The sequence below is a fragment of the Macrotis lagotis genome, chromosome 1 (assembly GCF_037893015.1).
Source record: "Macrotis lagotis isolate mMagLag1 chromosome 1, bilby.v1.9.chrom.fasta, whole genome shotgun sequence".
Taxonomy (NCBI): Eukaryota; Metazoa; Chordata; class Mammalia; order Peramelemorphia; family Peramelidae; genus Macrotis; species Macrotis lagotis.
The window spans coordinates 411,812,698-411,836,315 of record NC_133658.1 but is presented as its reverse complement, the minus strand read 5'-3'; the positions used below and the strand labels follow the sequence as shown (position 1 = coordinate 411,836,315).

General features: G+C 33.6%; 1 protein-coding gene across 7 annotated transcripts in view; it reads left to right on the top strand.

The window, feature by feature from the left end:
* ANKHD1 (ankyrin repeat and KH domain containing 1) overlaps positions 1-23,618 on the top strand; it is a 129,900-nt gene that overhangs the window by 51,877 nt on the left and 54,405 nt on the right. For 5 of the 7 annotated variants that reach the window (XM_074212820.1, XM_074212822.1, XM_074212819.1 and 2 more), the window contains 4 exons: positions 205-396; positions 1,844-1,953; positions 22,001-22,088; positions 23,386-23,513. In XM_074212820.1, the coding sequence (XP_074068921.1) occupies positions 205-396; positions 1,844-1,953; positions 22,001-22,088; positions 23,386-23,513 (518 nt within the window). The other 2 variants (XM_074212823.1, XM_074212824.1) reach the window with 2 other exon arrangements.

Below are 23,618 nucleotides of genomic sequence, written 5' to 3'. Positions count from 1 at the left end.
TTTAGCTTTATATTTTATGAACATTTGCAGTTTATTTTATTACATAATTTTGTTATATTTCAACACAAATTATTTGCATTGGTGAGAAACTAAGTGAATATAACAGAAGTAAAGAAGGCAGAAATGAATATCTGAATTTTTGTGAATAATATATTTTTAGGAAATTTTGGTAACTAATTTGACTTATCTTTGTGGCTACTGTAGGAGCAAATATAAATGCACAGACAGAAGAAACACAAGAAACTGCTCTTACTCTAGCATGTTGTGGAGGATTTTCTGAAGTAGCTGATTTCCTAATTAAGGCTGGGGCTGATATAGAACTTGGGTGCTCAACACCTTTAATGGAAGCTGCTCAAGAGGGACATCTTGAGTTAGTTAAATATTTGCTGGCAGCAGGTACGTGAATAATTATAAAATGCTAAAAATGACATTAGATTGAACAACTAATTTTTAAAATTACTTTTAACATTTGTCAGTCAGTATTCCTTCCATCAAAAGAAATCACAACCCCTTTGTAACAAAATGACTACAGTCAACCTAATAATGAACTTACCTAGTCTAACACTTTGAAATGGACATAATGAAAATGGGTAATTCCTTATCAGTCCGATGCTTTAAACTCTTCTAGCTAGGTTTATTATCTACTAGAGCTTGTTGAGAAGCCCATGGGTCACCCACCCCATGCCAAAATGAGCCATCTTCATGGCTGGGTATGTGACAATTAAATTTTAAAGCATCGTAAGGCTCCTTGTAAAGTACTGTATTAACACTGAACTATTTACTATTTATGATTCATACTCAAATGTCTTTCTTTTTAAACATATTTCTTCTATTATATGGTTATTGATTGATCTTAGAATCAGAAATAGTAGCTACTGCCATTACCATATATTCACTCTAAAAATAAGCATGATGCTAGGACTCTTTAAATTCTATTTATTCTCTAGTTATCTGTATGACTTCCAGAATGGGAAATGGGAACAACATATTAGCATGCATTTTTTCCCTTTTTGGCTAGAAGTACATAAAAATGATTTGTAAATTGCAGTAATCAGCCATTTATTTCACCCATTTTTCAGACTGATGTTTTAAAATAGTATATATGTATTTTTGAATACATGCATGTTATAGTTGGGTTTTTAGAGTACATTAGACTTCTGACCATAAGAAATTATATATGTAAGTCTGAATAAAACTTTTAAGTCACTTCTCTAAATTCTGGCAGGTTGATTGCAAATAAAACTTTCATGAATTAAGAAAATAAAAAGCATCATTCATCCATTAACTTTTTATGAAATGCTATTATGATTTTGGTGATAGCTTCAATTGGTACAATCTAGCCACTTTTTTTGATGTTTTTGCTTTGAATCATTAATTGAAATTACTTAAACTAGGAATAGTTAATATTTTGTGTTATGTTTTATTTTGTATTATTGTTCAAAGTAGCTGTGATAGTTTATCAGTGTCTTCCCTTTGACAAGTAACTATAAACACTCATATATTATTGATCCCTGTATATTTATGCATTATTTGGCTTCCTTATCCACTCTATTTATTGGATTGTGAGCAGAATATTTAGTATTCTTAAGCCTTTTCCCTATGACCATCTTTTCTTCTTGTCTTAAGCTTAATTATTCTTACAATATCTTGGATAGTTAATTATGCTTACCTGTTTTGCAACATTTGAGAATATGGTCCCTAATCATGTGGCAAAGTACATAAGGATTTATTTTATTATGTCATTTTTACTGAGGAAAATAAACATTTTAAAAGGACTAAAGAAATCTTTGATTTTACTAGATTTAGAAATTGAATGGTAAAGTGCTTTTCCTTTGTCATCTAGGGGCTAATGTTCATGCCACAACAGCAACAGGAGACACAGCTCTGACCTATGCTTGTGAAAATGGGCATACTGATGTTGCAGATGTGCTTCTTCAAGCAGGGGCTGACTTAGTAAGATAAAATTACTTTTGTATATTTTTATATGGAAGTAATCATGTTTATATTTTCCTTTTCAGAAAAAGTACTGAAATTCTTGCTTGCATGTTTATATAAATAATGTTAGCAATCAACTTTCCTGTCTACCTTGCATGTGCTAAATAAATGTGTCAAGGCATGTGATACTGAAAGGCCAGATATCTTAGTTATTGACATTAACTAAGTTTCTTATGTTGTTTCATGATTTTTACAGCTGCCCTCAGCAGACCATACTATAGATTTGCTGACATGCACAGAGTAGTCTTACAAAATACCTTTTGGTGATGGATTACTTTTGTTTCAAGTTCCAGAAAATTGTTTTAAATAGCTTTATTGTCTCTGAATCTTTAATATGCAAACAGAGCCACTGTTTCCTCTTTAAATTTTTTATAACTAGTTATGTTTATTACTAGTTTTTTATTGCTAGTTATTTTTATTACTAGTTAGAAGACAGGACAGATGTAGCAAAACAACCCTGAAGATTATTAATTTCATTTTAACTCATTCAATTCCACTTTAAGAAAACAAACTTTATGACCATCTTTTAAATTTATCAAGTGATATGTGGCATTTCATCCAGACCCCAGTTCTGCATATTTCTGAATAAAAGACTACTCAGATGTATATAAGTGTTGAATTCAATTCTTGATGAATTCTTAATTTTAATTTAACTAAAATTTTTAGGAATACAGTTGAAAGAACAGCTTGGTAACAACTTACTCTTTAACGTTTGTTTTCACAACAGCATATCACCCAAAAATTAGGATTATTTGAATAGAACCATTTTAAATAATAAGTCCACAGAGACCTTACTCTATAAATTAAAATCTGTTTTAAACCCCAGTTAAAACAAAACTGTTAGCAATACTTTGCTTTTGGTGATAATAATAATAATAAAAGATCTGTTATGGAAATCAGTTTGCTTTATCACCTTTCTAACATTTCCCTCTTCTTTCAGAGTGTTACTTCTTAAAAATCTTGATAGAAGAAAAAGTCAATAGTTATGTCAGTAACAAGGATTGTGATTTAAGAAAGAAATCACTAATAAGGTGTGGAACCCAAATTCTTCTTATAAAAGAAAAGGGGGAAATTGTGAGGAAAATGTGGGTGTGTGGGTTCTACAAGAATGTGAAGGGAAGATTGTAAGTTTACATTACAAAGACCTAGGGTCTGCCTATATTGTTGCCTATGGACAGGTACTGAGTTAAGATAAAAGATTTAACCTCCATTTGACCAAAAACTGTCACCTGTTTAAATAAACCTAGAGCCTTGACTTTCTCCTTCTGCATGCTCAAGCTGTTCATGTTCAAACTGTTCTTGCTCATTGGTATAATGAGCGGGGTAAGGGAAGTATATAGGAACTAATGTGTCAATTAGATTTGCAACCCAGCCTATGATTGGCATGAGGGAGCAGTAGCAATGCCTTTCAAAATGCATAAAAGAGCTTGTATTTTGGGATTTCCCCCTCCCTTCTCTCCTGTCATGAGATACCTGTGCCATTTTGTTAAGATATCTTAATAAAAACTATTTTATTCACTCTGAAAAAAGTGTTATTCTATAAATCATATACGAAAATGGGAGCTGAAATATTTATCATTTGATCCAAAAAGATTTGGATATACTCTTTTAAAAGTTTACCTCTTGCCCTCTAAATTTTTAACTAGAATGTCAGTTATACCTCTTTTACATACAAGTTTTGTGTCTTTTATATATGTTCTAAATCTGTTAAAAACCTCAGCCAAGTAAGAGGAATTTTAGTTTAAAAAAAAAGCTCAGCTAAGTTAAGAGGAATTTTGAAGTGACTAGGTGGCACAGTACCAGCCCTGGAGTCAGGAGTACCTGAGTTCGAATCCGGCCTCCAACACTTAATAATTTCCTAGCTGTGTGGCCTTGGGCAAGTCACTTAACCCCATTGCCTTGCAAAAACCAAAATAAAAATAAAGAGGAATTTTAAAGTGTATCAAACCTCACAAACCTTGATTAATTGATGGTAAATGCAATCTGAATTAGTGGAAAATTCAACTCAGAAAGTATGGTTCTATTATTTTCTGGAGAAGTATGGTATAGGACAATGTGCTTTGTATTATTCAATGTGTGATCCTGGACAAGCCATTTTATTTCTCATCTGTAAAATGAAGGGGGTTTGATCTCCAAGATTCCTTATACTTTTGAAATTGTTTTAATATATACGTAATAACTACAGTGAAGTTATGATGCCTTTATTCTATTAACTAATAAAAATAGATAAAAGAATGAAATTTAAGAATATTTAGAATTTTGGATAAATTAGAATATTTGTTTATTAGATTTTAATTTAACTTTAATGAAGTTAGAACTTGAAATTATTGTAAGATGTCCCCAAAATATTAATATAGTTTGAAGCTTTTAATGACTTCAGAAAACTTTTACAAATTTTTTTTTGTTGTTTTTGCAAGGCAAATGGGGTTAAGTGGCTTGCCCAAGGCCATACAGCTAGGTAATTATTAAGTGTCTGAGATCCGATTCGAACTCAGGTACTCCTGACTCCAGGGCCAGTACTCTGTCCACCGCGCCACCTAGCCACCCCTACAAATTTATTTTTAAAAATGCTTGAATGTTTACTTATATTTTTATAATATTGCTGTTTCTTATTAAAATTTTTAAGGTAATCACCATCTTGTACAGAATCACTCTAGTTTGATTTCAAAATGTATAAAAACTTTTATCAGCAGTTTGTCAGTATCTGAAAGGATTATATTTGTACCCATTTAGATTGGATTGGGAATAAGGTTTTAATTAATCCAAGAGATTTTTGACATGTCCTTCAAGATAAAGAAAATCTTAATCGAAATAGATCAAGTGATAATCTGAGAAAGTCATGTATTATGTATAGGTCAGTCTTGTTGAAATTAAATATTTATTATTCAAAACTCGCAAAGCTAAGTAAAAAATAAATTTAAATAATTGAATTTTCAAATTTTGGAAGGTTAGTTTGGGGCTATATTCTTTGGGAGTTAATAGAGCTTAAAACTGCACCAGGACTTTTAGAACACCCTGTATTTAAGAAAGGCTTAGATGAATTTTAAGAAATAGAGTTCTGTAATAGGTTATAAAGAAGTTTAAGGGATATTTACCATATAGCCTCTTAAGGTTGATCACATAGAAGGAAACTATTTTGCCCTTCCACAAAATATCATTTGGTTTGGTTCTCAGAACACTGAATCTTAGTTCTTACTCAATAACTTTTTATTGTCTTAAGATGATTTTTCCTCAAATAGATTAAAATATTTTTCTTGCAGAAACCTGGCCATATTTTTAGCCATTTCTTTTTAGTGGAAGGTGTGCCCCAATATACATTCAAAAATTCTCATTTAATAGAATTTGCACTTGTATTACTACACATGAGATAGTCTCTTTCATCTCTTAATTTGTTAAAATATATTTCATAGTGCTCCTAAGATCAAAATTAAGCTTTTACCCTGGAGAGTCAAATGATATAAGTGCAACTTTTTGGTAGTAGGTTTTATAGCCTTTTTAAAAAAGAAAATGGATCAGGCATTTGAATATAACTTCTGGCGTGCTGTTTCTTTTCTTTTCTTTTTTTTTTTTTAAAGATTTTATTTATTTTGAGTTTTACAATTTTTCCCCTAATCTTACCCCCCACACACACACACAGAAGGCAATTTAGCAGTCTTTACATTGTTTCCATGGTATACATTGATCCAAATTGAATGTGATGAGAGAAATCATATCCTTAAGGAAGAAACATAAAGTAAAAGAGATAGCAAGATCAGAAAATAAGATATCGGGTTGTTTTTTCCCCCCTAAATTAAAGGTAATAGTCCTTGGTCTTTGTTCAAACTCCACAGTTCTTTCTTTGGATACAGATGGTATTCTCCATTGCAGAGAGCCCCAAATTGTCCCTGATTGTTGTTGCACTGATGAAATCTGGCATACTGTCTCTTAAACACAATTTAGTGATGGTCTTTTTTCCCTAGAAGTGACTACAAAGCATCAAAGAATTTCTTAGGACAGGGGTCAGCTAGGAGGTGCAGTGGATAGAGTACCAGCTCTGGAGTCAGCCCAGGAGGGCTAGATTTAAAATTTCACCTCAGATACTTAATACATACTTAGCTGTGTGATCTTGGACAATCCCATTTGCCTTGCAAAATCCTATTGCCTTGGGGGAAAAAAAAGGAATTTCTTAGGACAAAGCTGTATAGATGAAATATGCCATTGATGATCTTTTTTTGGAGGGGCTCTCTTGAGGAGATAATGGGAAAGACCTAGGTGGACGAATTTTTTTCATTTGTGTTGATTTGTATTTATTTCTAGCAGAAGTGTAAGTGTATGGTAAGCATCTAAAGCATATCTTCGATAAAACAAGTTGTAGAAAATTTACATGAATTTCAGATGGTTATATTTTGAATCTTTCCTAAAGTCTTACTCTGATTTTGCTATGGAGGTTACTCTAGAATACTCAAAGGTGATGTCTTCTGAGCATAAAAGCTGGCAGGTCCTACCTAACTTTCTTTAAGCATTGGCTCAGTGATCAGCTAAATGTTCATTCATATCCTCATTTGGAGGATCAACTAAGAGAAGTTCATCACAAGTTTGGCAATGGAGTAGGGACTCTTTTGACCACATCCACTCTTAAATATATAAATTGAGGATGGTATATAATTTGTATTGGCAGAACACTGAATAAACTAACCACAGATTATTGTCTTATTTTGATATTTTTATCACATTTTGTTACTAAAGTAGGAGTGATTCATTATTGTAAGTATAACTTGTTTGTTCATGGTATTTCTAATCTAACTGCATAATTAAATTGGAATTATTAAACTGCCTTCTAAGATAAAATTGAGATATTTTAATAATATTTTATTCTAGGGGTGACTAGGTGGCATAGTGGATAAAGCACTGGCCTTGGAGTTAGGAGTACCTGGGTTCAAATCCAGTCTCAGACACTTAATAATTACCTAGCTGTGTGGCCTTGGGCAAGCCACTTAACCCCATTTGCCTTGCAAAAATCTAGGGAAAAAATTATAATAATATTTTATTCTAGATGATCTAAAACATAAAATTTAGAGTTGACTCTTAAAAATGAATTCAGTTTTCTCATCTTTCTATTAAGATTTCTTTATAACTGAAATTTGTTGAATTTATTGTTTTACTTAAGGTAGATAAATCTGAAACTTTTGATATAGTTCAAAATACTGTTTGTTCAGCTTTCCTATAGATTAAATATTTTTAAAGGTGAAAATAATTTGAATGATTAGTTAAATAAAAGAATGCCTGCCATAACAGATAAGTATCCTTTTCTGTGTAACACTGGCATTTGATATAATAATTATATACTAATTATAGGTCATAGTGAAGAAAATATCAGTGTTTGAAAAATACTCATGCCATTGCAGAAGACTTCAAGACCACCTCAGCATTTACTTAATCACACAATTTAACAATTTCATTCTGAACTAATTTTAGAGCTTAAAAAGCTTCCAATAAGATTATTATCCTCAGGGGCAGCTAGGTGGCACAGTGGATAGAGCACTGGCCCTGGAGTCAGGAGTACCTGGGTTCAAATTCGGCCTCAGACACTTTAATTACCTAGCTGTGTGGCCTTGGGCAAGCCACTTAACCCCATTGCCTTGCAAAAAACCTAAAAAAAAAACACCAAACAATAAACAAAACAAACAAAAGATTGTTATCATTAAGCTAAACAAATTCTTCTTCAGTTAATTTTCTAATATTCATTAGTGTTTTATGATTAGTCTTTATCATCCAAATATACAAGTTCTGGAAACAAAGTAAAGACTGACAGATGGGGGGGAGGGAAGTAAGATGGGGGAATTGTAAAACTCAATATCTTTAATTAAAATTAATTTTAAAAAATATACATGTTCCTTTTATTTTCCATTATAATGAGGTTATGCATGCAGTAAAAATTATAGTTGTAATAAGTACCCCCTCCTTTTCCTAATAGCATCTTTTACATTTGTTAGGACCATGCTTGCTTTCAGTATTTGGTGCCCACAGGCAAACAGATGATCTGAACCCTCCCCATGTAAGAAAATTTATATTTAAGAAGTTATCAATTGCAGATCCTCTAGAATAACTATTCTTGAAGAATTAGGGAAGGACTTTCTTTGGAAAAACTCACTTAAGTCTGATTCTGTGAAATGTATAGAAGTATTTTGTCTACGTTTGATTTCCCTGCAAATTTGTTATTTAATATGTTTGACTAAATAATTTCCTTTTTAAACTTAATTTGACAAGTTTCTAATTTCCTTTGTTCTCTAATTTCCTTCTGTCATCCTTTGTTTTTAAAATATATTTTGGTACTGTTAAAAATTTTCTTTGTGATGGGGCAGCTAGGTGGCATAGTGGATAAAGCACCGGCCTTGGAGTCAGGAGTACCTGGGTTCAAATCTGGTCTCAGACACTTAATAATTACCTAGCTGTGTGGCCTTGGGCAAGCCACTTAACCCCATTTGCCTTGCAAAAAAAAAACCTAAAAAAAAATTTTCTCTGTGAAAATGAGAATTTGTTCAAGGTATTTGTTAATACCTTGATACTCAGACATTTTAGAATAATGGATCATTTCAGGGACTTAGCATTTATTTTCTGAAGGGTATTAAGAATGATCTCCCAAAGACCTTAGTTCTGATAATAAGGTTGAACTTTGAACATTGGTCATTCTTTTATTCAATCATGTTTTCATGATTGGGTCACTGAAATATTTTCATGGATGATAATACTTCTTTTTTGTGAAAATAGTTTTTGAAAAGATAAAATGCCTTGATTCTTTTTTCAGTTTCACATATTACTCAGCATTTAAAGCTATTAAATATTTGGCAGTCTTCCTGGACTATTTCAAGGAACTATTGCAGAAACAATGTTTTTGGGTTTGGTGCAAAGCATTCAAGAAGTTCTCTTATGATTTTCTTGTGAACAAAATGGAGAAATGTGGACTGGTTGTTAGAATGGGTAGATTTGTTCTTGGCTGAATGTTGAGTTGTCACTTTGGAGGGAAATCTGTATTCATATTTAAAAACTTGAAGCAAAGATTGCATTAAGCCAGTGGTATTTACATATCTATACACACACACACACACACACACACACACACACACACACACACACACAGACAGACACACACACACACACAGATGTGCAAGAACTAATCAAAACATCAGTACTATGCTTTTAAACAATTGTCTCTTTAGTCATAAATCAATTTAATGTCAGTACTTAATTCTGTGAATGATTCAGGAATTTATGATACAGAATATTCTAGGAAGCATAATGTTTCCACCATAAGACCTTTTCAGTGGCACAATGGATAGAACACCAGCCCTGGAGTCAGGAGTACCTGAGTTCAAATCTGGCCTCAGACACTTAATAATTAGCTGTGTGGCCTTGGGCAAGCCCCTTAACCCCATTTGTCTTGCAAAAAAAAAAAAAACCTTAAAAAAAAAGACCATTTAACCTAATCATTTTTCTGTTCTTTATGGAATATTCATTCAATTCAGTCAGCACCAACAAATATTAGCAGATAGTTTGTTGCATAGGATTGTATTGAGTGTGGATTTAATTAGTATCTCCTAGTGAACTTATTCTTATCTTCTTATGTAACTCTCAGATTTTTCTCTTTTAAACTTGTTTACCTTTGCCTCTTCAGGGAATTGTTTCTACAAATTTGGTTTGCAATTGTCATAATTTCACTTGTCAATGAAATTTAGAACTCATGCTTAGAAGCTTGCCAGCTCGAATAAATATCTAGTAATTTAGTTGAAACTTTTTTTTTTTGGTATTATTGATGGTGGTAGGAAAGAGAAAATACAGGGCTGTGAGAAGGAATATTACTCCTTGCTTCCTGTTCCTATAGGTCTGCTTAGGCATTGTTTAGATCTGGAAGAAAGTAGACCTCAGAGAGTTAGATATATAAATATATAGTTTGTATATATGTATGTATGTATATGTATGGGAGAGTGTGTATTTGTGTGTTTATAGATATAAATATAAAATTTTATAGTTCAGTTCACTCAGATCTTCACTGAAATAAAGGTGATCTTTTTTGCTATTTTGGCTATCTAGTAGTATTGATAATCTTAAGAGCTTATAATTTATAACTTTTTACTTTCATGGAAGTTAATATTATTCATATGGCATCAGTGATAAAATTTTGACCTTTTTAATAAGTTTTATAGGCCTTTGTAACTGATTAACATCTCCTGAACATTTAAGTTCATCATAGTCTATGAATTTGATGGAACATTTGAGTTTTCTTAGGCTTATTTTACTGGTTGAGTATACTACTGAACATTTCCCAAAAATAGCAGATGGTACTCTGTACTATCCTATTTTCCTTGTCAAAAGTGGGAGTTTAATTGGCCTTGGAGATCATCTAGGTAAATACAACCAAGCTTGGTGTTAAGTGATTTTTGTGTCGTATTGTTTTGTCTTTTGCATAAAATTGAATATTTGGCATTTTCATTTGAGTGAAAGGTTGAATTCCTCTTTGTGGCATCTTATAAATTAGAAATTAGAGATTTGTGTTTGCCTTCTTTTGAAGGTGACTCTAATTTTAGTTGGAAAAACTTGAGCAATAAAGACATTATAGAGTGAAACCTAGTTGAGTTCCTTTAGCCTCCTTTTAGCACTATATTTTCTTTATGTATCACTCCCTCCCCAAGAAGACCTTCTCTTCAAAATCTATTTGTATTATTTAGCCTGTATTCACCTAGAGTTGTATTAGGTATCAGAGGCATTGGTTGATGATTTGTTTTATTTCTCCAGAAATATCTACTAATTTAATTTAAAGATTTTTTTTTTGTATTATTGGACCGTTAAAAATATCACATATTCTGGTTATAAGTCTGTTGTTTCTGGAGAAAGGATCTTTTAGAGAAGCTTAGTTTTATTTCTTAGCTCCTGAAACACCAGTCACTAGGTCTTCATGGCCATGTGTGATTTTAATTTTTGGAATAAGACCCGTGAGTTCTTCTTTTTCCTTCCGCAGGACAAGCAGGAGGACTTAAAGAAGACTATTTTGGAGGGCATAGAGACGGCCAAGCATCAGGTGAGGGTGGCCTTTGATGCTTGTAAGCTATAAGGAATAGATGTTTATAGATAACCAGGGCTTTGTATACCTAGAGTCTGTCCTTGAAGTTAAAGGGTTAGTGGTGTATACTTCTTCAAAAGATAAAACAAAGTCTCAGTAGATAGAGAGCAACACCTGATGGGTGTCTCCCTTAATGTTTCATCTAGGAAATAGAATAGAATCTCCCTGAGGAATAAAGATTCCTTTTAGGAGAGAGTTTAGGGTTCTCTGTTAAGGAGTCCTCAACATTTATTGAGTTTCACTGATAACTTTGTTCACCTATCATCAAAAATTTAGATTTTTTTACATGAGTTGTAGTATTGTGTTTTTGTTTAAGCCTTCAAAAAAATCTTTTCAAATTTAGTAAAACTTTAACTTTGTCCAGATCCTAATGAATATAAAATATTGCATTTAAAATTTTGATCTTGAATTTCCTTTATTTTCTTCTCCTAAACATTTTTAAAGGTTGAAGGAATGTTCTAGACCTGGAATTTCATTAGACTGGAGAATTTCTGTTAGAGAAATTGCAGTTCATTTTCCATTTTTTTAATCTTACTGTGGTTAAGAGAATTGCTTGAGACATTCAAAGGTTAAGTGCTTTGCACTAGATCATATAGGTCTTTCTCATTCAAGGGCAGTTTTCTATCTGTTGGATCATATTATCTCCTCAAATTAAAGTCTAAGGTTGATGAATTGTTTGAATTGGGGAATTTTGAGCTCCAACAGGGCTAAAATGTCTTAGTATCCATACTAAGTCTAACACCAATATAGTGAACCCCCAAGGCTACCTACGGAGAAGCTACCTGGCCAAAGTCAGACTGGAACCCATCAAAGCTTCTTTACAGATTGGCTCAGGATTCCAATTGCACCTTTAGTTTAGGGATAAAAAAGATCCAGGCTTTAAAAACTACCCCACCCATGAGGAAATTAATGTCTAAGAAAATAAATAATTGATATGTCAAGACATTTAATATTCATTGTGATCCATAGAGATTTGCATCAATACCATAAACTCAGGGTGTTCTTCATTACAAATGAATCTTTCAAGGGCAACTAGGTAGAATAGTGAATTATGGCGCTAGCCCTGGAATCAGGAGTACCTGAGTTCAAATCCAGCCTCAGACACCTAATAATTACCTAGCTGTGTGGCCTTGGGCAAGCCACTTAACACCATTGCCTTGCAAAAAAACGAAAAAAAAGAAAAAAAATTCCCCCATTTTTATTTTTGGTTTTTGCAAGGCAGTAGGGTTTAAATAACTCGCCCAAGGTCATACAGCTAGGTAATTTTTAAGTGTCTGAGGCCAAATTTGAACTCAGGTCCTCCTGACTCCAGGGCAGGTGCTCAATCCATTGAACCACCTAGCTGCCCATTCCTTAGATGAGCCATTTTTTGTTCTATCATCGTGCTTTAAAATTTAATTTTTTTTTAATATTTAGGTATCAGGGATGCATAGAATAGAAATTAATTTTTGTTTAACTTAAAACTATTTTACCTTCACTATGGGGCATTTTCTTATTTCAACAGGAAAGTTTGAAAGTCTATCTTTTTCCCTGAAAAGAAGATGTTCAGTTTTGCTGGGCAGTTGATTTGCTGGGTAGTAAACCACGTTCTTTTACTTTCTGGACATTTTCCAATCCCTACAAGCCCTTAATGTAGATGCTGCCAGATCCTGTGTAACCCTGACTATGGAACCTTGGTAGTTGAATTGTTTGTTTCTAGCAGCTTTTAGAATTTTCTCTTTGATTTGGGAGTTTTGGAATTTGGTTACAATATTCCTGGAAGTTTTTTTTGGGGGGGGGGATGTCTTTCAGGAGGTGACCGGTGAATTCCCTCAATTTCTATTTTACCCTCTGCTTCCAGGATCTCAGGGCAGTTTTGCTGTATTATTTCTTGGAAAATGAAGTCTAGACTCTTTTCCTGGTCATGACTTTCAAGTAGCCCAATAATTTTCAGATTATTTCTTTTGGATCTGTTTTTGAGGTCAGTTTTTTTTTCCCAATGAGATATTTCACATTTTCTAATTTTGGGCTTTTTGGAAGAGTTTTATTTCTTCCTGATTTCTTGCAAAGTCATCAGCTTCCTTTAGTTCCATTCTGCATTTAAAGGAGTTATTTTCTTCAGAGAGCTTTTTTATCTCCTTTTCCAGCTGACCAATTCTGCTTTTTTAAAGCATTCTTCTCCTCATTTGCCTTTTGTTTTGCTTTTTCCATTAGGCCAAAACTGGTTTTTAACATATTATTTTCTTCAGTATTTTTTTGTAATTCTTTCACCAAGCTGTTGATTTGGTTTTCATGATTTTTCTGCATTGCTTTCATTTCTCCTCCCAATTTTTCCTCCACCTCCCTTATTTGCTTTTCAAAGTCTTTTTTTGAGCTCATTCATAGTCTGAGCTCACTTTCTATTTCTCTTGGAGGTTTTGGATATGGAAGCTTCAATTTTGTCATCATCTGAATATGTGTTTTTTTCTTTTGTTTTTTTTTTTAAGGTTTCTGCAAGGCAAATGGGGTTAAGTGGCTTGCCTAAGGCCACACAGCTAGGTAATTATTAAGTGTCTGAGACTGGATTTGAACCCAGGTACTCCTGACTCCAAGGCCGGTGCTTTATCCACTATGCCACCTAGCCGCCCCTGAATATGTGTTTTGATCTTCCATGGGACTAAAGTAATTCTCTATGTTGAGATTCTTCTTTTTCTGTTGTTAACTCATTTTCTCTGCCCAAGATTAATTTACAGCACTTCTAAGGCTTTGGGGATATTTTATTTTTTGTCCACCCCATTGAGACCTTTATTCCTGCAAGGAATTCCTCTCTTGCCTGTGCTTTGATATGTAGATGACCACCTCACTTCCCTCTGCCCTGGAGCTGTAAGGAGGGGCCCTGCTGAGCTATCTTATCCATAGATGCCCAAATTGCAACCTGGATCTGAGTGTGGGCAAATTGCAGAGTCTTGCCCCCAGGGAGAGCAGAGATATTTCTGCTTTCTCCCCTGGCTCCCTTACCATCTGTGGGCTGTGCTCTAGAGGTGCAGGCTGGTTTCTCCTGAGTCTCACTGCATGTTCTGAGATCGGTGCTCTTCACTCCACACTCATTCTGGTCTAGCCAAATTCTCTACCCGCCCCTTAAAGTGGTTCCGGGGCTGCACTGCAACTGGGGCTTTTTCCAACTCTGGGTTCTGGTGAAACACCATTCCCATGGAACTTCTAAGTTATCTTGGACTGGGAAAATATTCACTCAGTCTTTCTGTGGGTTCTACCCCTCTGAATTTTGGCTAGAGTCATAATTTGACGGCTTTTAGAGTTCCTGGGGAAGGAGTTCCCGGGAAATGCTGCCTTCATGCCACCATCTTAGCTCCATCCCAGGACATTTTCTTAAAATATAAACTTTAATAAAATTTTAAATTATTTGACTCTTTTCTAGTTCCTAAATTGAAAATTCTGATTGATGCCCTTTGATTCCATAGTCAGATGGGGCTCTTTTTTGATGAATTGTAAATTCAGATGTTTTGTAACTGGTCTCTACTTACAATTTATAATACACATAGGTTCATGTCATTGTTGAGACCAATTCTCTTTGTTATTTTTTTGAACCATACTCAGTTTTGTAAATTTTCCTCTGATTAAAAAGTAAACTAATATATATGAAAACTTTTCTGTTTGTACCCTCAGCTTATGATTTCTAAAAGCCAAGTGCTAAATATAATCCTTGGAATATCATTTCAGCTTTTACATGTCCCTCAAGTATTGTTTTAATGTTGTAAGAAAAAGCAGGGTATTATGCATTTTATTTTAGCAAATCAAGCAAGGATTTCTTGACTTACTTTCTATTCACTTCTCTCTTATAGTTTAGTAGTATAGTTTTCATAAAAGTTTCTTTAAGTGCCTTAATAACTCTATTTACATAATCATACTGAAGATTTAATCTCTATTTCTTTTAAGTCCTGTCAAACCTGTTTCTAGTTAGCCTAATTTTAGGTTTATATCTTGAAATGTAATATAGATTGCTCACCTTGTTTGTTACTTCATCAAATTTTTATTAGTTGCCCCTAATATGAAAGGTAACAGTACCTTTTTTGGTGATTTTTTTTTTTTTTTAGGTTTTTGCAAGGCAAATGGGGTTAAGTGGCTTGCCCAAGGCCACACAGCTAGGTAATTATTGTCTGAGACCCGATTTGAACCCAGGTACTCCTTACTCCAGGGCCAGTGCTTTATCCACTGCGCCACCTAGCCGCCCCCTAAAGCACACTTCTGAATTATGTCACTTCTATTAAGAAACCCCTTATTCTAGGTTAAAATACACATTTTTCTGTTTGGCCCTAAACAATCTGACTCCAACCTACCTTTTCCAACATTACTTTCCTTTATGAACCTCAATTCTTGTCAAATTGGCTTATTTAATTACTGCTCCCTATATAATACATTCCATCTTTTTTTTTTTTTTAAGGTTTTTGCAAGGCAAATGGGGTTAAGTGGCTTGCCCAAGGCCACACAGCTAGGTAATTATTGTCTGAGACCGGATTTGAACCCAGGTACTCCTGACTCCAAGGCTGGTGCTTTATCCACTACACCACCTAGCCGCCCCAATAGTACCTTTTATTTCATTTTTTTAAAAATACAAACTTACTCTTTTGATTCCTTTTAGTCATCTCAAGGATATTTTAAAATATTACTGCAGAGTTTGAATAAGTAACTTTATCCTAATAAGTAACTAGGAATTCCTATACCTAGGAATCAAAGAATCGAGTGGTTTATTTCCTAAAACAATTAAGAACAAATCATTTTTAATTCAATTTTATTTTCTATTCCTCTCCCTGCCTGCACCCCTCCCATACCCATTGAGAAAGCAAGAAAAACAATACCCATTATAGAACTGAAATCATGCAAAATACATTTCCACATTTGCCATGATTATAAGAAAGAAAAAAATATGCTTCAAATTACATTCTGAATCTTTCTCTTCTGTTTTTGGAGGCGGATAGCATTTTTCCTAAGTTCTTTGAAATTGTGATGGATCATGGTGTTGATCAGAATTACTATGTCTTTGTTTCTATTAGTAAGTTGTATTCCTGACTCTGTATCAGTTCATATAAGTCTTATCAGGTTTTTCTGAAACCAAATGTATGCGCATTTGTCTGTGTTTGTGTGTGTGTGTATGTGTATGTGTATGTGTATGTGTATGTGTATCTATCTTTAGGGTAAAGAGTTAGCAGTATTACTGGGTCAAAGGATATGCATAGTTTATAGATAGCTCCAAATTGTTCTCAAGAATGGTTTGACTGTTTTATAACTCTTCTTTTCCCATATTCTCTCAAGCATTGTCAGTTCCTTTTCTATCATATTCTGATGGTTATAAAGTAGTACCTTAGAATTGTTTTAATTTGCATTTGTCTAATCATTAGTGGTATTGAACAGTTTTTATTTGGCTTAGACTTCTTCCTTTAAAAACTAACTGTTCACTGACATGCAATTCAGACCTCATTCTCTCCCCTTCCACTACCTTCCTCCTTTTCTCCCTCTTTTCATACTCTTGCATTGGTTCTAATAAATGGTTGCTTTTCAAAAAAAAAAATTAACTGTCCCTTGATCATTTAGCAGTTAGAGAATGGTTCTTAATCTTAAAAATTTGACAGTTTCCCATATATTTGAGAAATGAGATGAGTTAGAAATATTTGCTGCAAGAAATTTTTTCCCAATTTCCTGATTTTTTTCTAATTTTGACTACTTTGGTTTTCAATTTTATGTGATCAAAATTACAATTAGAAAAAAATATGGACTAGCTGGTGAACCAAACATTCATAAAAATACCATTTGCAGTTTAACCTATCAGACATTAAGAATCTTGAGGGGGGAGAGGGAGGATGGGGGGCAGGGGAGAGCAACTAAGTGGCCCAGTGGATAGACACTTGATACTTAGTAGCTGTATGACCTTGACAAATCACTCAACCTCATTGCCTTGCCAAAATAATGAAAAACAATAACAATAATAAAAAATTTTCCTAGGTCAAGTATTTTTTTAATTTAATTTTTATTTTATTATTTTGAATTTTTTTACAACTTTTTCCCCCTAATCTTGCTTCCCCCCCACACACAGAAGGCATTCTGTTAGTCTTTACATTGTTTCCATGGTATACATTGATCTAAGTTGAATGTGATGAGAGAGAAATCATATCCTAAGGAAGAAAAATAAAGTATTGTGCCTGATTGGTACACTAATGGAATGAACAAGTCCATCAAGGTTGGTCATCACCCCCATATTGTTGCTAGAGTGCACAATGTACCTCTGGTTCTGCTCATCTCACTCAGCATCAGTCTGTGCAAATCTTTCTGGGCTGCCCTGAATTCCCATCCCTCCTGGCTTCTAATAGAACAATAGTGTTCTATCACATACATATACCATATTTTGTTAAGCCATTCCTGGGTCAAGTATTTTTCATGAAACTTTTGGAAAATGCTAAATCATATAGGATATGCCACCTGAATTTTAAAGCTATTTTAGACAGTAAGTATGTTTTAGGCAAAGTTAGCATCTTTATGACCTAAGTTTTCATTTTCGGTTTTTTTTTAAATAATATTTCATTTTCCCCCCAGCTACATGTAAAGACATTTTAAAAAATCTATTTAAAAAAATTTTTGAGGGGGCAGCTAGGTGGCACAGTGTGTGGCCTTGGGCAAGTCACTTAACCCCATTTGCCTTGCAAAAACCTAAAAAAAAATTTGAGTTCCAAATTTTCTCTCTTCCTTTGTAACCTTCCCCCTCCTTGAGATAGAAAACAGTTTGATATAGGTTTTTCTTGTGCAGTCTTATAAAACATATTACCATATTTGTCATGTTATGAAAAAAGATAGAACCAAAGGATGTGGGAAGCCCCCCAAAAATGAAGAAAGTCAAAAATAGGATGCTTCAATCTGCATTCAGACACCCATTGTTTTTTCTCTGGAGGCGAGGGTAGCATTTTTCATCATGAGTCCTTTGGAATTGTCTTGGAGCATTCTATTACTGAGAAGAACTAAGTCATTCACATTTCATCATAGTACAGTATGTCTATTGTTCTCTTGACTTAAATTTGTCAAATGCAACCATATTGTTCCTCTAGGAACTTGAAGAAAGAAATATGTTTGAGGGGTAAGCAATTTGCCCAAGGCCACACGGCTAGGTAATTATTAAGTGTCTGAGGTTGGATTTGAACTCAGGTACTCCTGACTCCAAGGCCAGTGCTCTATCCACTGCGCCACCTAGCTGCCCCACAGGGGTAAGCAATTTTTAATCCTCTTAATAGTAAGGAAAAATTTGAGATTTGTCACTTTTATCTTTTAATTCTTATATTTTTAGTCATTCAGTAGTGTTCCAACTCTTCATGATTCCTTGGAGTTTTCTTGGCAAGGATACTGGACTTGTTTGCCGGTTCCTTTTTCAGTGGCTTAAAGCATACAGAGATTAAGTGATTTGCTCAGTCACAGAGCCAGTAATGTGTCTTAGGCTGGACTTGAATTCAGGTCTTCCTGACTCCAGACCCATGCTCTATTCACTGAGCCACCCTAGCTGCTCCTAGTCTTTCTATATCATATATGCCATAATTAGTTACTGCACACATGTAATCTCAGCAGATTTAACTACATCCTAGTTGTGGGTCCACAATGGAAATAAGTATTAATTCAGTGTCACATATAATAAATTCTAGCAGTTTTCTTTCACTTTTTATTACTTTTTATGATTTATTTTGACTTCTCATGCTCATACATTTATCCAATGGAAAGTGCAAACTTACATCATTAATCTCAAGATAGGTTTTAGCAATTCACAGAAAAAAAGTACTATCATAAGAAATATAGAGTTGGTTGCAGTGAATCAGGGGATCAGGATGGGAAATTTTTCTTTAACTTGGAATATATGACTTTATCACATGTTTTTGTGGGTACTTCTTTCAAAGATATAGTTCACATTCCCTTTATAACTTACTATTTTCTTTTTTTAATTTGCTTTCTTTTTTAAGATTTTATTTAATTTGAGTTTTACAATTTTCCCCCTATTTTGCTTCCCTCCCCCCACCCCCACAGAAGGCATTCTTTTAGTCTCTACATCATTTCCATGGTATATATTGATCTAAGTTGAATATGATGAGAGAGAAATCATATCATTAAGGAAGAAAAATTAAGTATAAGAGATAGCAAAATTATATAACAAGTTTTTTTTTCTAAATTAAAGGTAATAGTCTTTGGTCTTTTTTTAAACTCCACAATTCTTTCTCAGAACACAGTTGGCTTTCTCCATTGAGGATATCCCAAAATTGATTGTTGCCCTGTTGGCATGAGCAAGTCCATTAAGGTTGACCATCACTCCCATGTTGCTGTTAAGGTGTACAATGTTTTTCTGGTTTTGCTCATCTCGCTCAGCATCAGTTCATGCACATCCTTCCAGGCTTCTCTGAATTCCCACAGGATGGGAAAATTAAGCAACTCAACAGACTTTTCTTGAGTTATAGCTCCAAAATGTGAATTCACTGTTTTGTTTTAAAATATTGATACTTAGGCAGGGTGGCTAGGTGGCGCAGTGTATAGAGCACCGGCCCTGGAGTCAGGAGTACCTGAGTTCAAATCCAGCCTCAGACACTTAATAATTACCTAGCTGTGTGGCCTTGGGCAAACCACTTAACCCCATTGCCTTGCAAAAAAAATATTGATACTTACTAGCTGTATGACCTTGACAAATCACTTAATTAACATCATTGCCTTGCCAAAATAATGAAATACAATAACAATAATTAAAAAATATGTAAAGTCAAATGTAAATGATTTCGACATTGTCCATAAATTTTGCTATTCTCATTTTTATTTAAGTTGACTATAAATTGCATGATTTGCTACAGCAGCTATAAATGATGTCAGAACTTTTTTTTCCTTTTAAATGAGATAGCAAATTATGTACAATTACTGCAAACCTTTCTTTAAAGAATGGCAATAGGGGCAGCTAGGTGGCGTAGTGGATAAAGCACCGGCCTTGGAGTCAGGAGTACCTGGGTTCAAATCCAGTTTCAGTCACTTACTAATTACCTAGCTGTGTGACCTTGGGCAAGCCACTTAACCCCATTTGCCTTGCAAAAAAAATGGCAATAGTTTAAAATGTTTCAGGATTCGTATCTTGCATTTAGTTTTCACTCTTCACTTGTTAACTACCAGATCAGAAAGAACTGCTTTATTGCCAGAGCTTTTGCTTTCTTCAGATTCACAAGTAAAAAAACTCTTTGTCTTTCCTAAAAAGAGATGTTAAGAATATATCAAGAGCAAAATAGAGGTGAAATAGATGTTTGATCATTTATATGTTTTGTTTTTTTGATGTAGCAGAATTTATCCGAAGACTGAAATGTGATTATCTTCTAACAAAAACTGCTATTTATTTATTTATTTTTATTAAAGATATTATTTGAGTTTTACAATTTTTTCCCCAGTCTTGCTCCCCCTCCCCCCCAGATAGCACTCTGTTAGTCTTTACTTTGTTTCCATGTTGTACCTTGATCCAAATTGGGTGTGATGAGAGGGAAATATCATTAAAGAGAACAGAATTCTCAGAGGTAACAAGATCAGACAGTAAGATAATCTGTTTTGTTTTTTTTTTCCCCTAAATTAAAGGGAATAGTCCTTGAACTTTGTTAAAACTCCACAGCTCCTTATCTGGATACAGCTGGCACTCTTCTTTGCAGACAGCCCAAAATTGTATTGTTGCACTGATGGAATGAATGAGTCCTTCAAGGTTGAACATCACTCCCATTATTGCTGTTAGGGTGTACAGGTGCTTTTCTGGTTCTGCTCATCTCACTCAGCATCAGTTCATGCAAATCCCTCCAGGCTTCTCTGAAATCCTGTCCCTCCTGGTTTCTAATAGAACAATAGTGTTCCATGACATACATATACCACAGTTTGCTAAGCCATTCCCCAATTGAAGGACATTTACTGGATTTCCAATTCTTTGCCACCACAAACAGGGCTGCTATAAATATTTTTGTACAAGTAATGTTTTTGCCCTTTTTCCTCATCTCTTCAGGGTATAGACCCAGTAGTGGTATTGCTGGATCAAACGGTATGCACATTTTTGTTGCCCATTGCTATTTATTTTTATTGAAAATTCTAGTTTCTTAAAAGTTGGATTAAATTCAGTTGAGAAACACAAATTTGTCTTCATGAGTTCTAAGTAAACATTGGGATTGATCAACTTTTCATGAAAATCACCTAGATTACAGATGTCATTACTTGTATTTATGTGGTAGCATGATAAAGAACTTCTCATTTCTTTTGAGGTGACATTCCCTATCATTAGTAATAATTAGAGCAAGGTAATTTTCAATTAAATTTAGTCTTGGGATTGGAGGATATTTTTGATTGGAGGATATTTTTTCATTTGTGACAAGTATTGGTAAAATTCAGTCATTTCTTTCTGTTGCTGCATTGCTTTCTCTTCTTGGCTATTTAAATATTAAAAAATTTTTTGTTAGGATTTGATGTTTTTTTCTTCCCCATTTCTTTATAATTTGCTTATTTTCTCTTAGGATTGACTGAAATGACAATGTAGGCTTTTGAAAAATTCAGACCTTCACTTATAAGGCTAAGTTTCCTTTTCATTGGAAATACTTCAATAGTTGAAAATAGCTTAGAGTTGGTTGGATGGAACTTTTGGATCAATTGGATATTTCTTGATGTGCAAGGGTGATGTTTCTATTAAAATATAATATTGTGCTTTGTATTTATTCATGTTTGTTGTCTGGGATGAGTTGGAAGAGGGAATAGGATAGAATAAGGTATGTAATGTCAGATGACTTAAAAATATTTCACTCAAAGATCTGGCTATACTTGATAAATTTATCTATACATGAATTTTGAAGTAGTATTATATATCTAATAGAGACTTGATCAGTTGACACTGATAAGTGATTCTTTTTATTATAACAGGAGCATGAATCTGAAGGTGGGAGAACTCCTTTAATGAAAGCTGCCAGAGCTGGTCATTTGTGTACTGTACAATTTCTTATTAGCAAAGGTAAAACGTTGGTGATTGTTTCTAAACTTCTACAAGGTAGTTGTGAATTTTGCTCGTGTCATAATACTTTATTGTCTGTAATCTATAATAGAAGTTTAAAACTCAAATTCCACAAATTTATTCTAATAAATTTAGCCTTTTTAAAAAAGTAGCTCTTACTCAGTTTGCTTATAAATTTTATGCCAGTTTTTAAAAGAAACTCAATCTAAAGGTTTCAGTAACGTGTCCACAAAAGCTATATTCTCCTACCACAAAACAATTTGAGTTAAACAAAGTTATCTATGTGGATCTTCATTGAAAAAGATAGCTGCTGTTCTCCAATAGTAGTTCCTGCCATAGCTATGAAGAATAGGATAAGGTTGCTTGTAATCTCTTTTTATAACAACTTCTAATCATAACCACTAAAAATGAAATTCACTCAAGAAGGTTACCTATATTTATTAATAAGTAAACTAATTATCCCTTATAAAATATATTGAAGGGATTAGTGTTCTAGTGAAAATAATTACTAGATAATACTTTTTGCCATATTGTAGAGTATGAAATTAGCATGCTTACATTTAGAAACATAACATATTGTTTTAATTACTGTTACTTAAAAACACTCAAAACAATATTCTTTATGTTTCTGTGAACATTTTTCATCTAAGACATGTTATCTTGCCAGAAAGTTATAGTGAGAATTACTTGGAATAGAAGGAGAATAGGACATAGAAACACATGTTTGTTTTGTTTTTAGATAGCTTAAAGATGACACAGTCACTTTTTTCCATAGTCCAAAAAAGCAATATTTAAGACCATTAAAAAGAACTTAATCTTTTTGCAAAGATATTGATGACTAAATGACTTCAGCACATTTTTACTTTCAGTTCTTGATTATTTTTCTTTTGAATTGTGCAAAACTATTCAATAAGTCAGTTTAAAAGTGCATAAAATAATTTTAACAGTCATCAGAATAGTTAAAGTATTATTGTAAAGAATTTCATTGCTCTTGGATTTTTTTTTCTACTCTTGTTCTTATAATTCTTATTGCTTCCCATAACTTGCTTCAGAGGCTTGATTAAATCTTTATATTCTGATAGTAACCTAAAAAATGTTTACTAATCATTTTGAAAGCTCTAGACAAAAACACCATCTTGATGCAAAGGATTGAACTCTGCTGATTGAATTTATAAATTTTTGGTCTTACATATTATCAGTTTTGAGAATGTTACTTTCTCTGAGCAGCCTTGATTTATGTTTCATTTTAAAACATGATTTTTTTACTTGAGAAGTCATTGTTTCTTTATTCAAATAGGCGCTAATGTGAATAGAGCTACAGCTAATAATGACCACACGGTAGTGTCATTGGCCTGTGCAGGAGGTCATCTGGCAGTTGTTGAACTACTTCTGGCACATGGGGCTGACCCTACTCATCGACTCAAGGTATTTTGGATTACATTTATATGGATCTAGATGTACTCAGTGCTAGGAATTCAGGTGCTTAAGAATTTATTTTCGAACAAATAATTAATCTTAAGCTAATGTTTG